Source organism: Mytilus edulis, chromosome 5, assembly GCF_963676685.1.
Source record: "Mytilus edulis chromosome 5, xbMytEdul2.2, whole genome shotgun sequence".
Lineage (NCBI taxonomy): Eukaryota > Metazoa > Mollusca > Bivalvia > Mytilida > Mytilidae > Mytilus > Mytilus edulis.
In genome coordinates, this window is record NC_092348.1 from 3,392,987 (window position 1) to 3,408,219 (window position 15,233).

At 30.8% G+C, this 15,233-nt stretch overlaps 1 protein-coding gene and 1 pseudogene across 3 annotated transcripts in view; one reads left to right on the forward strand and one right to left on the reverse strand.

Moving 5' to 3' along the window:
* The window catches only part of LOC139522775 (adenine DNA glycosylase-like), a 34,713-nt gene extending 25,051 nt beyond the window's left edge, over positions 1–9,662 (forward strand). For all 3 annotated transcript variants that reach the window (XM_071316289.1, XM_071316286.1, XM_071316287.1), the window contains exons 10-16: positions 4,742–4,820; positions 5,075–5,126; positions 5,815–5,945; positions 6,480–6,619; positions 7,048–7,215; positions 8,522–8,548; positions 9,496–9,662. In XM_071316289.1, the coding sequence (XP_071172390.1) occupies positions 4,742–4,820; positions 5,075–5,126; positions 5,815–5,945; positions 6,480–6,619; positions 7,048–7,215; positions 8,522–8,548; positions 9,496–9,582 (684 nt within the window). In that variant the 3' untranslated portion in view covers positions 9,583–9,662. The remainder of the gene's footprint in view (positions 1–4,741; positions 4,821–5,074; positions 5,127–5,814; positions 5,946–6,479; positions 6,620–7,047; positions 7,216–8,521; positions 8,549–9,495) is intronic.
* Positions 9,663–10,942: 1,280 nt separating this feature from the next.
* Positions 10,943–12,788, reverse strand: LOC139522776 (E3 ubiquitin-protein ligase TRIM33-like; annotated as a pseudogene).
* Positions 12,789–15,233: the final 2,445 nt, after the last annotated feature.

Genomic DNA, 15,233 nt, shown 5'->3' on the forward strand with positions numbered 1-15,233 from the left:
TAGTGAGACCAGTCAGTTCCGTCCTTAACTTCCGTTTTTGCACTGCAAAACAATCACACAATTAACGATGCCTAGTCCTTGTTGGTGTGTACCTGAGTGTCATTTAAGAGGAGGACTTGCATTTCTAAATGACTTAATAAGAAGGAAAAGTTGGATCGACGCCATGGCTCAAACGTAGATTGTCACGTGCGATGCAATCGTAGAACCCATATCAATCAGCTGTTGTTTGCAAGGCACATTTTACTGAAAACGACTACGTTCAGGAAACTATTCATGGTAAAACTTTATTTTCTTTAAGAAATATATACTGTTATTTATATAATCACCATGCAAGTAAACCAAAGTCTGTTTGCAACCGCAATTATCGTTTTAGAATAAAAAGGGGGGTGAATTCAAGACGTCATAACTTTTGGGATTACGATTCAATATCATCTGTTTGACATTTTTTGGTTAATACTACAATTGTATGGTTTTTCTACAAGAAATATATTATACTGATAATTATTTTAGCAGTAATTATGTTAATTTAGGTTGTAATGACAAGAATTCATGAGCTATGCCTCGGGCTTTCTTGAAAAATATCAATGACAATGTAAACAGGAACAAAACATTGACATGCATGATGCTCTCCACCTATGTTATAGTTATTTAGGTATGTGTGTTGCACAAGTCTTTCATAAGTTTCAAAAAAGCTAATGTTATAAAACTTTTTTCAGGGCACAAACCCACTTTAAAGAGACTTGTCTACTGCCATTCCCATCCTATTTTCATGCACCATTTGTAAGCAAGAGACTGAATGGTTTACAAAATTAAAAATCAGGACGGTGTCCCGTTAAACCAAAAGAACTAAACTGGATGAATATTGTAGGAGAAATCTAGAGGAAAGTTTTGATTTGTGAAATTAGTTTTCCTGAACAGACATTCATCCTGCAGGAAAGATTTATAACTGTCCACCACCAACTGACGAGCTAATGTTGAGCTTCACAGATGGAATTACTCAAACACCATCAATGCCTATGTTTTCAGCACAGATTTCACAAATCATGACAGAGCTGTGCATTTTTTATACCTGTTAAGAGTCGAAAACTAAATGTTATTTTTATATAAATAAACATATATTGTGTCATTTTAGAACTTGTATTTTGCCAAAGGATGGATGAATGAAAGTAGTGAAATTCATTTTGCTTTGATATATAGATTTGAATTACAATTGTTCATGTTATTGTAATGCATATAAAAATTAAGCAGATGTGGCACAATGTAAATATATGATATTTTATGAGTTTATCAAACTAAAGGGGATAATAAATGGGTATAAGCAGTTACAGGACTGTACAATCTCCAACAATGAGAAAAACTCATACTGTAAAGAGAATTTCATATTTACAAGTAAGTTTTGTTTTTGCATTGAATAATTTTCTTCTACATTGTATTGTCTTAAAAGCAAATATGGGAAGTGGTTAAAATGCTAATGAGACAGCTTTTATGGCCACCAGATGTCTTTGTTACCTTGATTAAAAACTCCTTTTTAGCTCACCTGACCTGACTCATCACTTGGTTTCGTCGTCCATAAACTTTTACAAAAAATCTTCTCTGAAACTACTCTGCCAAATTTAACCAAACTTAGCCAAAATCATCATTGCGGTATCTAATTTAAAAAATGTGTGGTGTGACCCGGTCAACCAACCGAGATAGCCACTATGGCCAAAAATAGAACATACAGGTAAAATGTAGATTTTGGCTTATAACTCTGAAACCAAAGCATTTAGAGCAAATCTGACATGGGGTGAAATTGTCTCTTCAGTGAAGATCGATCTGCCCAGGGAATTTTCAGACAAATCTGACAACCCGTTGATGGATTGCTGCCCCCAAATTAGCAATTTGAAGGAAATTTTGCAGAGTTTGGTTATTATCTTAGATATTATTATAGATAGAGATAAACTGTAAACAGTAATAATGTTCTGCAAAGTAAGATCTACAAATAAGTCAATATGACCAAAATTTTAAGTTGACCCCTTAAAGAGTTATTGCCCTTTATAGTCAATTTTTAACAATTTTCATAAATTTTTGTATTTTTTGTTAAGTTTTAAAAAATATTTTCAACTGTAAATACTGGGCCATGTTTATTATAGATAGAGATAATTGTAGCACCAAGAATGTTCAGTAAAGAAAGATCTACAAACACATTCCCATCACCAAAAACACAATTTTGTCATTTTATATGTGTCCGTTGTTTAATATGCACATAGACCGTCCAAGGTGAGCGACACAGGCTCTTGAGAGTCTCTAGGTCATTAATACAGGTAGATAACTTTATCATGTTTATACTGAAAAATAATTTTGCTTGGAGGGAGAATTTTAAAAAAAGTTCTGTCTTCAAAAGAGTTGACATGATACTATGTACATTTACCATTATGTTACTTGATGTTCTAGCAATACACACAGTACGGAGACTAGTCAATCTTTGTGAATTATTTTTCATAGGATAGGAGTAATTGAATATGTGTATATAATCAATAATTAAAAACAGTTTTATTTACATTAAAAAGGAAAAGTTCTTATGTCTTAAAAATGCATTTCATGGCGAGGTACAGAAAATATACTGTAAACAGTAGACTATAGATATAGGTGAACTAGGTACAAGAGAACTCTTAATCTTAAATACTACAAACCACCTCTGTTCTATGGAAGATAATGATATAACTGGACTAGAAATACACACAACCTGTAATTAACTGCCTTTACAGCGCTTTCGCGCTTTGATTAAATCACTTATTTGAGTAGCAAAATCGTGGTTTTGTCACAAATTGGAATTTGTATTTTTTTCAAAATTTTAAACACATAGGTTTAAATAATATCTTTTAATTAGTAAAATTAAAAAAAAATGAACTTTTTGCTTCTTTTAAGTAGCAAGGTTCATGACTTTGATGCTATCCTTTAGCTGAAAATTCTATTTTAGTTGAAAAAATGCTATAATAATGGCTTTACATAATGAACTGATACTTTCTTAATAGATTTTTCCCAGCAGTGGGAGTATTTTTCCTGTGAAGTTCAAGGTTTCATCTTTCAGATTATGTAATAAAATTCTACTGTTCGCGATAAAAATCTCACTGTTCGGGGGTGTTGAAATTAGTAGGGATTATTAAAAGAATGATACTCAAAGAAGTGATTTTTTGGGAAGGAAATTGAGGTCTGATACTTAAACAAGTGATTTGTATGTCATTATCCTAGATTCAGTACAAGGTCATCACCTGAAATGACCTGGTCATCCTAGACAACACAGATGTTGGTTCTGATAAGTTTAGAAACATAATTAGTCCCTGGATCATTATTATTCTATATTTAAAGCTACAATAAGATTAAATCACTTCTTCTAGTGATTAATTTGTACTACTTAAATAGGTGATTATTAAAGAAAGACAACTCTAACTTCCAACCTTTATGGAAATAATGTTACTTAAATCAGTGATTTAGAAAATCACTTATTTAAGTAAGTCCCCTGACTGCTGATGTTCTATGATGACAACATCATCTACCAAGAATAGAGATTGATTACAAGAAGGGTATGAAATATTCGGGTTACAGGTACGTAATAAGCTGTGTCCAAGAACACAAAATCTTTTTTTATTTAAACAATGACTTAATGTAAGGAAATTTAGACTGAACAATATCCAAAGTGCAAGAATCGTGGAACACATTGTTACAATAAAATATGACTGGATAAAAGAAATTGACACAAACACAAGATTTATGATTGTATATTGAGTTCAAAAAGTCTACAAACATGGATATTTTATTATAGCAATCCCTTAGATTTACCCATGGCTTTCGTTTTTTTTGTTTGTTGAAAAACAGCACAGCAAACACCCTATGTCCCAATACCCTTAATAGAGTCATTCAACAACTTTTTCAAGTTATACATTTTAATTATATTTGCATCTTGTATTGGCACCAATCCTATTATCAGTGTATTTTCAACAATAATTAAGTTTTCATTTTATTCTGTACTCATAATATTTGTTTTGCATACCAAAACATTTGCTTCATTTTATGGGAACTACAAACCATTGTTAGAAAGCTAAACAGATTCAGTGTAGGCAGTCCAACTGAAAAGAGCATTTCTCCACGTTTATAAAAGGGTTTCTAAAGCAGCAATTACCTGAGACAGTTGCCAACCAGAGATATTTATTTAAGAATTTGAAAAATTATGTACAATTCCTTATACATGTATCTATATCTTATAATATAAGCTTAATACACTTGCATATATGGAGAACACAACACAAGAGGATTTCACATGAAATAATATATTTTCAAAAATATAATATTTGGAGAAGACGTAACTATTAAAGTTGTAAAACTTGTGTCTAATCCTTTTGTCATTTTGAACAATAAAATATGTTTAAACTAGAAACTACATAAAATAAGATTTAAAAAAATAAAATCGTCCCACCTGCCCCATTTAAAAAAAAATCTGGATGAAAATCGAATTAATATTAGTTGGCCTTAGAGTTAATTGAGTGATCATATATATGCTCATATACTTCAGATCTATGAAAAATGGAAATATATTTTGAAATGAGTATTCTGTATAAATTGTCATAGAAAAAGATTAATCCATGTATGTATGCTATGAATATTTTTCCAGAAGGTTTTTTGTGTAGCACTAAATTATGAAACATGATTAAATATTTCAAATTAAAACATTTTATACAGTCTATGTTCTATTATTTGATTTCAGGTAGAATTTAATAAACAGGAGAAAACAAAAGAGTTGACAAAGGATAGGAGCAAACCTACCATCTCAGATATAGAATGTTGTAAGTTTATAATACTGATAAACAATTTTCTCTTGTAATAATTCAAAATTTTATATGAATTAGTTTTGTTTTTCAATTGAAGTTTTTTATTGTACTGTTCTGTAACCATTGATCACAAATATTGTGGTTATAATCAAAACACATGCACCAACATGAATACAAGTTTTCCACAAACAATTTGATTTAATTTCAGCTTCCCTTTGAGGGAATTATTTTGAATATATTAATTGTCCTTTGTTTGTTTTATATTTCAGGTATTGACAGTTGTCTATTATGTATTCAGAGTAGTGAGGTGTGGGATAGCAGGTAAATACAATCAATATTAGAATGGTGTTTGGACATTTTTTAAGTGTCATTTTTGTGTTTATTTTCTAGTTTTAATCGACTTGTATAAAAATAATGGCAAACAACAAAACAATTATTTTTTTGGAATTGAAATGAACATACATTATATCTTATATGAACCTCATCGCTGAAAAAAATAACTGAGGATAAAACCAACCACAATAATGAAAAACTACACAGGATTGAGCAACAGAAACACCTCATGTTGTTGTTGATGTAACTGAACAATGAGTTTGTCTTTTAATTAGAAAATACCCATGAAAGAACATTTCAGAAAGTTCAGACTCTTCTAGATCTGTATAAAAATGGCTTGAAAACAAATCCTTAAATAGATAGTATTCAGTCATTACAATACCAAACATCTTGAATGAATAATGAAGATGTGAGTTTAAACAAAATACTGAAAGTTGAGAAATTATTGCATGCATTTATTATTGCGTGTATTTATTATTGCGATTATGAAGATTTGACAAAAATGGAAGATTAATAATTGAGATTTTAGGAAAATTTGCATACAAAAATATCTTGCAAGTTCTAATTATTGCAATAATCACCCAGTCGCATTATTAGCATTGTTTAAAACCTCACAATGATTTCAAAATTTATAGTAAATAAAAAATGTTCATTGATTAAACATGTGTCTATATAGTTTAGGTGTCCAGAACTATCCCAGAAAAGGAAAGAAGAAAGCAGCAAGAGAGGAACAGACTAAAGTGTGTATAGTTTGTAAGAAGAACAAGTCAGAGGCATTATATTGTATTGTACAGAGACCAGAAAAAGGTGAGATATAACAAGGATTTACAGTCAAAATAATAAGAGATCGTATTGTTTCATATGCATGTTCAATAACATGATAAACCATTACTGTAAATTCAGAAATCATTGCGAAGTTTTTATTATTGCAATAATTTGACTAGGTTATAATTGCAATAATTCAAACTCTTATTTTGAAATTTTTTATTTGAAATAAACAGGATTTTTTCTCAATATCTCAAAAATTAAAATTGCATTTAAATCCAAAGTGATGAAACCGCAATAATAAATGCAAGCAATAATTTCTGAATTTATAGTAATGTGTTTTAGTAGTAAAAAAAAAGATTCATAGTGTGTGTGCTTGGCCTTCACTACACAAGAAAGAAAGACATACAAAAAAAGGTATACCAACAATATTTGCTGTCAGTAAAGACTTGCATTTAATTTCAGTTAAGTGGGATATTTTGCATCAGATTTATTATTCATCTTTCTACAAGCAACAGCTCCAGCTTATCCTTGATTGCTTGATTAAGAAAAAGTGATGAAATGTATGTTTTGTAGGATTGTTAGCAGGTCTGTGGGAATTCCCCTCTCTAAAAATAGATGGAGATTGTTCTGAAGAGGTATCACCTCAACAGTTACTGAAAGACAGCTGTGGATTACATGTTGATACCGTTACATCCACTTGTCATGTTGGAGAGGTATGGGCAAGATTTTTTTATACACGATAATAGGAGTTCAATTGATAAATATAAGTGTCATTATAGTATGAACTTGTCACAAAAAAAAAACATTCTTGTAAATTTTTTTTGTGAAATGAGTTTCTCAATATAATGATAAAAGGTGATTTACATGACTTAAAACAGTTCTATGTTGTTCATTTAATTTCTACATCCACCACAATATCTGTGGTAAAGAATGATGACTTGACATGCACTTAAGGAGATATTGTAGAAAAAGATTATTGAATATAATTCTTTTACCACATTCACCAGATCTACATTATAGACAGTATTACAGTAGAGAAAGATGACAGAAGCACTGTAGTTTAACGACTAGTTAGCACTAACGACAAGTTGAACAACAGACCCCTGGATTCTGTCTTAAAGATTACTTTATATAATTCTAGGTGGTCCACTTGTTTTCCCATATCCACCAGACTTACATAATAGACAGTATAACAGTGGAAGAGGATGACAGGGATACAGTAGTTACTGATCTACCTAGTACTAAACCTCTACGATGGGTTACAGAGGAAGAACTACAAGAATCAGCTGTGTCTACCGCTATGAAAAAGGTTTAACAATGTTACATATTGAGAATTTTAATGAACTTTTAGAACAAAAAATGTTGATACAAAAACAATGACTCCTCCATTTCCAATTTTCCTTAAGCCTAAAACAAAAAAATTCTTGAGAACCAAGTGTTAATTGAAATTCATTGATATTGAATTTGAGTAATGTCTTAATTATTTTTTACTAACTTTCCTTGTAGGTTGCAGTTCTGTAAAAATAGACAGTACAATTTCCCATAGGAACTCCTTTTAGGGCTAAAATGTTCCACTTTTAGAATGAAGTTTTGTAAAAAAAAAAGCTATATCCTAGAATGTAAAGCTCATATGCACAACAATTTTTTTTTCAAAGATTAAAATTCAGGGCTGTGTCCAGCATATTTTCAATTTTAATATGCCCTGAAATGAGTTTAAATTTATACTTATTCTGTACTAACACTCCTTCACTTAGGGTCTCCAACAGATTTAAATTTGGCCACGACTCATACAATTTACACTGGTAAAAGTTCCTAGTTATGTCTCTACGAGATACATCATAGAGATCACATCTTGGAACCAGTAACAAAACAAAACGAAATACCTATGAATATTACATATCTCCCCAAAAGAGGGGTGATTTGTGAAACAACTGTATTTACAAAGTGCAACCAGTCTGACCTACACAAATATTTATTAACCTCTCATAGTATATACTAGGTGTAATACCACCATTGATTTCCCCCTATTAGTCTCTGTTAAATTTGCACTTTTAAAAAAAATGTTCAGAATTTATCTTTGTTTCAAATAAAGAAATACTTGGCATAAGTAAAGTTTTATCCTGTCCAGTACTATAGAAATAATTTCACATTACATTTAATATAACCATCACTGGAATTTAACCAATCAAATTTCTCCCCTTTAACCAGTGTACAAGCTTTAGTAACCATGTAATATTCTAAGGAAATCCAGAAGAAAGAAATAACGGTGCTTTGAAATACCCAAGACATATGTTTATGACACAGAAAATGTTTTACTGCAATAAAATGTAGGATTAATTACCTACAACTGTCAAATTCAAGGGAATATTTTTTTCGACCTACTTTTGTATACAACAATGTACAAGTAGATGTGACATACCATGATTTGGTGGTATTACACCTACTATGGAAAAAATTGCTCTCTTCAACATATTTAAAAACTGATTTTGACTGAATCTACATGTAACAACTCAGATATTGTGTTTCATACAATAAAGATTTCAACTTTTCAACAGAAATATCATATTCATAGAAAATCTTTTAATATCTGTATTATTTTTTTTATTCTATTGTAGGTTTTCAAGGCATTTACAGATAAGATGGTAAGTACTTGAACAATAAAGTAATGTTTATGTGGCATAAAAATTATTATTCCACTGTTTAATCAATATTTGATTGGTTGAGACTATCCCACATGTCATTGAATACATCCTCATATTCCCCTCTGAATGTCATATTTTCCTCTGAAATGTCGGGACAACATCATGCAATATTACACACGTTTAATGTACCTAACGTTTTGAACGTCTTATTTTTGGTTAAGTGATAGAAAAAATCATTATCTTGTTGAAATTTATTTCAGACATTAATAAAAAAGATTTATACATGTTATAGTTAACTTTTGATCTGTACTGTTTATCAATGTGTATGTCATGTTTAGTTATTAAATCAAGCCAATAAGAAAATATTTGATGTTAAGGTAGTAAACAAAGCATAGGCATTAAAATAAAACATTCATTTTCCTTGGCTTAGGGAGATATGAAGATTTGCTCACCCGGAAAAATCATATTTTCCTCTGACAAAGCACTTAAGAAATATGAATATTCCTTGGTGAACAAATCTTCATATCTCCTATTTTTCATCAGAAAGCACATAAGATTAGATTAAAAAAATGTAAATTGGAACAACATAAATTTAAAACATTAAGTGTCATATATGTGCTTCACAGCTATGCTCTTGAAAAGTTAGGACCTTATTTTGCTATTGGATATTCTAAATATGTTTAGATAAGACAGAATATAAAGACGTTCAAATTCTTGTTTTATTTACATGTAGAGATTGCTTAAGACTCAGTTTTTAGTATATTGAGAAAAAAAACATTGTCATTATTCATGTTATTGTACGAGACTCTTTTATGAATATATAAATAGGAAGAAACCATTACCAAGTACTTACAAACTTCAAATGGTATATTGCTTTTCACATTAATGATTTGTACAGCTAGATAGCTCATCTACTGAATTTTGCATTATGTGGATATTTTTTTCAGAATTCTAAAACTCCAGCCAAGACAAAGAAACAGAAAGTGGATAAAAAGCAACCATCTATTAACAGTTTCTTCAAATCTAATTCTTGATGTTCAATTCCATATATATTGTGCATATTTAAAAATATATTTTTATATATTTTTTTATATATAAAACCATGTTAAAACTATATTGTATCCATCTATTTTACTGATTTAATCATCTGTCCTATATATGTAAGATATGGTGATATATCCATCACCATAAACCTGCACTAGGGCCTTTTTGCATTATCACCCCGAGTGCAGAATGTCATGGGTTCAATAGTTATCAAAAGTACCAGGATTATAATTTAGTACGCCAGACGCGCGTTTCGTCTACATAAGACTCATCAGTGACGCTCATATCAAAATATTTATAAAGCCAAACAAGAACAAAGTTGAAGAGCATTGAGGATCCAAAATTCCAAAAAGTTGTGCCCAATACGGCTAAGGTAATCTATGCCTGGGATAAGAAAATCCGTAGTTTTTCGAAAAATTCAAAGTTTGTAAACAGGAAATTTATAAAAATGACCTCATAATTGATATTCATGTCAACATATACCCTTCTAAATTAAACCAAAGACTTAAAAATTGGTAAATGGAACTCCTCCACACACATCATATAGGAATAAAGATTCACTGATCAGCTCAGATTCTGTGTATTGTCTTTGTATAGGTTGGGTTCTTTGGCACCTTTACCTTGTTAATCAATACCTTAAAAATCTGGTTTGGAGTGTCACCCTGATATGTTTGATATTTTTGCCACTGAACATCATAAATAAAAATCTATCCATCTGTGTTTATATCACTCTGTGAAAATTCCTCACAACTTCAATTAGATTGCTATGTGCATTACTTGCATTCTGATGAACAAAAGTTAAAAAAATCTCTCATCTTTAGAAAGTAATAAAAATAACTAAGGTTTCAACTCTCTAAAAAATCTGACCTTAGATGGATTAAGTTTTCCTTACAGCTTTCTTTGGACTAATAATTCCTATCATTTTCAAATAGTGTGTGGCTGGTTACTTGTATATACCAACAAGAAAAAGACAGTATGTGCTGACAGCTATAGTTCAAAGCTACTAACACCTAACAAATAAAATCATGCATCTTCGACTAAATTATCAATCAGTACACATTAATGTCAGATAAAAACGTGACAGTGTGCAATGCATAGATACAGGTATCGACAGATTGTAGATCAATGAATATGCATATGTATGAAAAAGTGTCTCTTTTGTCGTAAATTGTAGTGGGGAGTTTCCTTTCTAAAAATCAAATATCTAAATCTAAGAAAGGACAGTTAAAACCGTTCAAATTTAAATTTGAGTTATTCAAAATAATTTTGTTTTTGTTGTCTCCCCTGCATCTAAAGTCACACATATGGATTACTATCTGAAGTCACATGCAGCAGCAGTACTAGTGTAAACTATTTGTATAAAGCTATATATTTCAGAATGTAGAATCCAATACATATCAGTCAATCAGGGCATCTTTGATGGCTTTTATCCTTCCAAAAAAATGTAATTTCCAAAAACATTTGTTTGTATGTATCATTCAAAATTTTCTGATGTCTAAGAATATACTAATAACAAAACATATTTTAGGACATAAAATTAGAAATTAAATTAAATCGAGATATTCATTGTAAGAACATATCATCAAACTATGAAACACTAAATAAAAGTCCTGGAATCTGTCCGCCGTTTGTATCTGTAGGATGCTTCGTAAATCGCGAATTTGCAAAATTAAACACAACTCCGTCTTGAGTTATTTTAGACTTTCCTTGAGTGCCATATCGGTACGAAGGTCCTTCCATATCTACCACAATGTGGTACTTTTTATTGTTTGAAAGTATTACTGGTTCAGGATAGACGATTTTTAGCAAACCATTTTCAGCCTCTCTACTATCCAAGTTTTTCGATATTACATTTATTTCTTTGGTATCATCTTTTAATGTTGCGATAACTTTACAATTCGACTGTCCGTCTAAACAACCATATGAGAGAAGTCCGTGTAGTTTTATGTCTTTAGACATCCAAAAGCATATTGCATAAACTCCCTTTGAACCCCACCAATTATTTAACCCTGATATCGTTCCAAATCGATTTACGGCTAAAATGCTGGCATAACAGGATCCCACAGTAATTTTTGATTGTGAGAGTTCGAAGATTACTTCAAATGCCTTCTCTAAACTTCTGCTGAAGTCTGTTTTCTTAAAAGAAAGGTTGTATTCCTTAATTTTTGCCGACTGATTTGTTACAAAAGTTTTATGTCCATTTACATTTCTGTTTACTTTTTGTACCTCTAACATAAGTTGGGTCTCTGACGCCTCTGTAACACATGTCTCAAGTATCTGCTTTTCGTTTACAACTTTTTTATCAATATTTTCGAAGCCCAATTTCAGAAAATCAATTTCATCTTTTGCTTCATTATAATGTTTTAACATTTCTGATTTTCGCTTATCTTTAAGATTACAAATCATCGTAACTAGACCATTGAAACTATCTTCAAGTTCCTTTTGATTGTCATTTAACTGTGATTTCAGTTTTCCAGCTTGCCTATCGAGATTAGAAATAATATCTTTCACATCGCATTCAACAAGTTTTATCTCGTTTCTCAAATCATCGGCTTTATTTGAAGCTAGGAACTTCGTTGCAGCATCTTCAATCGCTACGACTTTTTCACATTTACGATGATAAATACTTACGCACATAGAACAACACGGAGTTTCGTGGTCGTTACAAAAAAGCTCAAGATCTTTACTTTTATGTTCGGTACACTTGTTTTTGAATGTTTTTAAGGATTTTAAGTCCGAAACGACTTCTTCAACGGGTCTGATTTCGTGATCACATAAGAGTTTACTTGCAGTATGGTGTTTTACGCAACTCGGGCATAGCAAATCAGAACAATCAGTACAAACAAAACTAGCGTCCGATTTTACTTCCATTCGTTCACATACCATACATTGTTTTTGAGGATTTTGTATTTTTCCTTTTCTAAAAGTCCAACAATGAGAAAATTCAGCGGCAATCTTCTGACCCATTCCTCTGATGAACAGTTCTCAATCTGTGCTCGTACACTTGTCCTACATACCGGACATTCAATACTTTGTTTTTGTCCTTTCTCAATTCCCGCAGAAATATATGTATGCAGACAACTTTCACAAAATGTGTGTAAACACGGTAAATACTTTGGAGTGATAAGTTTCTCTAGACAAATAGCACATGTAGTTATATCAACGATATGGCTCTTAATGGATGACGCCATTGTCGTCCTCTATACCAGGAAGTGATATAGAACATCTATACGTATCAAGGTTCAATTTGATCGATAATCATCTTATAGTATTTATAACTTTAATATTAAGGGGACACGCGAGTATAAATCAATTTTTTTTAAAATATAGGATCCCGCTATTTTGTTTTCTATAAATTAACTTTATCGTATACTTATACAGAAAAATAAAATAAAAAAATGGGTTCACCGTTCATTTTAGCTCACAATCTGTCTTCATAAGAAGCATGTATTTTTGTTAAGGTACTCTGTTAAATAAAGGCAACAGTAGTATACCGCTGTTCAAAACTCATAAATCCATGGACAAAAAACAAAATCGGGATAACAAACTAAAACCGAGGGAAACGCATTAAATATAAGAGGAGAACAACGACATAACACTAAAATGTAACACACATAGACAAAATCCCACGAGAATAATATAAACTAAACTAAATAAGTTAAACTAATAAAAGAAATAAAGTTATCGAAATTAATAAAAAAAAAATAGATTACAGAAATCGCCTAAATTTCACAATAGTTTATTTAAGTACAGCATGTTTGAAAAAAATAATAAAAATATAGGTCACATTTCTGCATCAAAGGGAGATAAAAAGTAAAATCACAAAAATACTGAACTCCGAGGAAATTTCAAAACGAAAAGTCCGTAATCAAATGACAAAAATCAAATAATAAAACACATCAAACGAATAGACAACAACTGTCATATTACTGAATTGGTACAGGCATTTTCAAATGTAGAAAAAAGTAAAATCACAAATATACTGAACTCCGATGAAAATTCAATCGGAAAGTCCCTAATCACATGGCAAAATAAAATGACAAAACTCATCAAACGAATGGACATCAACTGTCATATTCTTGACTTGAATAGTGGAAATTTGAAGCTTTTTGATGATATAAACATTTTAAAAGTCATCTGGGGCCAAAACTAATTGACTTTTTTGTTTTTTGGTTGAATTTTGTACCAAAGCATAAAGTAACAACTAAAAGTGTAATAAATAAAATTGTAATGACATTTTTTTTTAAATTTTTGCTGATAATTTTATACACTCGAGCCTCCGTAACTTCTTGTTAATTTGGTCTTTTATCTTTAAAAGTGAACAATATTTCAACTGCAAAAATCAATTCTGCCTAAATGAGCCATATATTTAAATCAAACTTTATAAGTTATAATTATAAGTAATAGTACTCCTGTTTATATTTGCCATTTCAGAGTACTTAAATTCTTATTGTCAAAATTAAGGCAATGCTTCATTCATGTGATTTTTTTTTTATCTCAAAGTAACGGAGCAAAATAACTGAATATGTAATTCACAATCTATCTATGAAGTACATCTTCATGCATTTATAATTTGGCTACATAGTTTGAAAAGCAAAACAACCATATTGATACCTTTACATACTCGAATGAATAAATAATACTGTGAATAAACGCCTCCCAATAAAGGGCTATTGAAAAAGACATGATTTCAAATAACTAAAAAAAATAAAAAATAATGGTTTTACCACAAGCTGTCGATCAATCATATCTTGTAAATCAGATCAGTATGCTGTGTTTCTTTTTTTCCCTTGTTGACAATTGTGTTGCCTCCCTAATTTCTGTATTTAGCGAAAGATAGTGTGGCATTCATTTCGCTTAACTAGAATACGTTAATATCAAGGGGTCAGCTGACGCCCACCTCCGAGTGCGGGATTTTTCTCGCTGTGTTGTAGACTCAATAGTTGTTTTAGCTCTGAGGCCTGGTTGTTGTCTCTTTAACGCATTCCACGTTTCCATTCTCTTTCTAATCCCTTGTATTTCATTACAACAAAGATTAAGGTCGTTGCTGGTAGGTGTTTTAATATTGGCTTGATATCCCCTTTTAAATCTAATAGATTCTTTTTGTGCTTTTTTGTTTAATATTGTTTTTAGATTGTGACACAGTGATGACTGATGTACCCATATTTTGACTATTTTACCTATTATGTCTGTTTTGTTCACGCATCATAGTAAATATGATGGATTTGGATGCGACTGTCATACAAATGAGAGGTTTAGTGCTGTAAACCCAGTTTCAATCCACCATTTTCTACGTTTGATAATGCCTGTACCAAGCCAGGAATATGACGGTTGTTGTCTATTCGTTGGAAGTGTTTTATCATTTGATTTTGCCATTTGATAAGGGACTTTCCGTTTTGATTTTTGTTTATTTCAAAAATACAGGTCAAGTCCATTTATATCGTTATACAACGTTGATTTTTATGATAATACCCATGAGTTTTAAACCGGTAATTTAGCTTCCAAAAGTTACAGAAATGGCACCATTAGGGACTACATGGAATTTGTTCTCTTCCATGATTCAAATTTATATAAGTTTTAATTGTTTTAATATTACTCGGTTTTCATTTTTTTATTGCTTTTTTTTTTATATTTTCTCTAT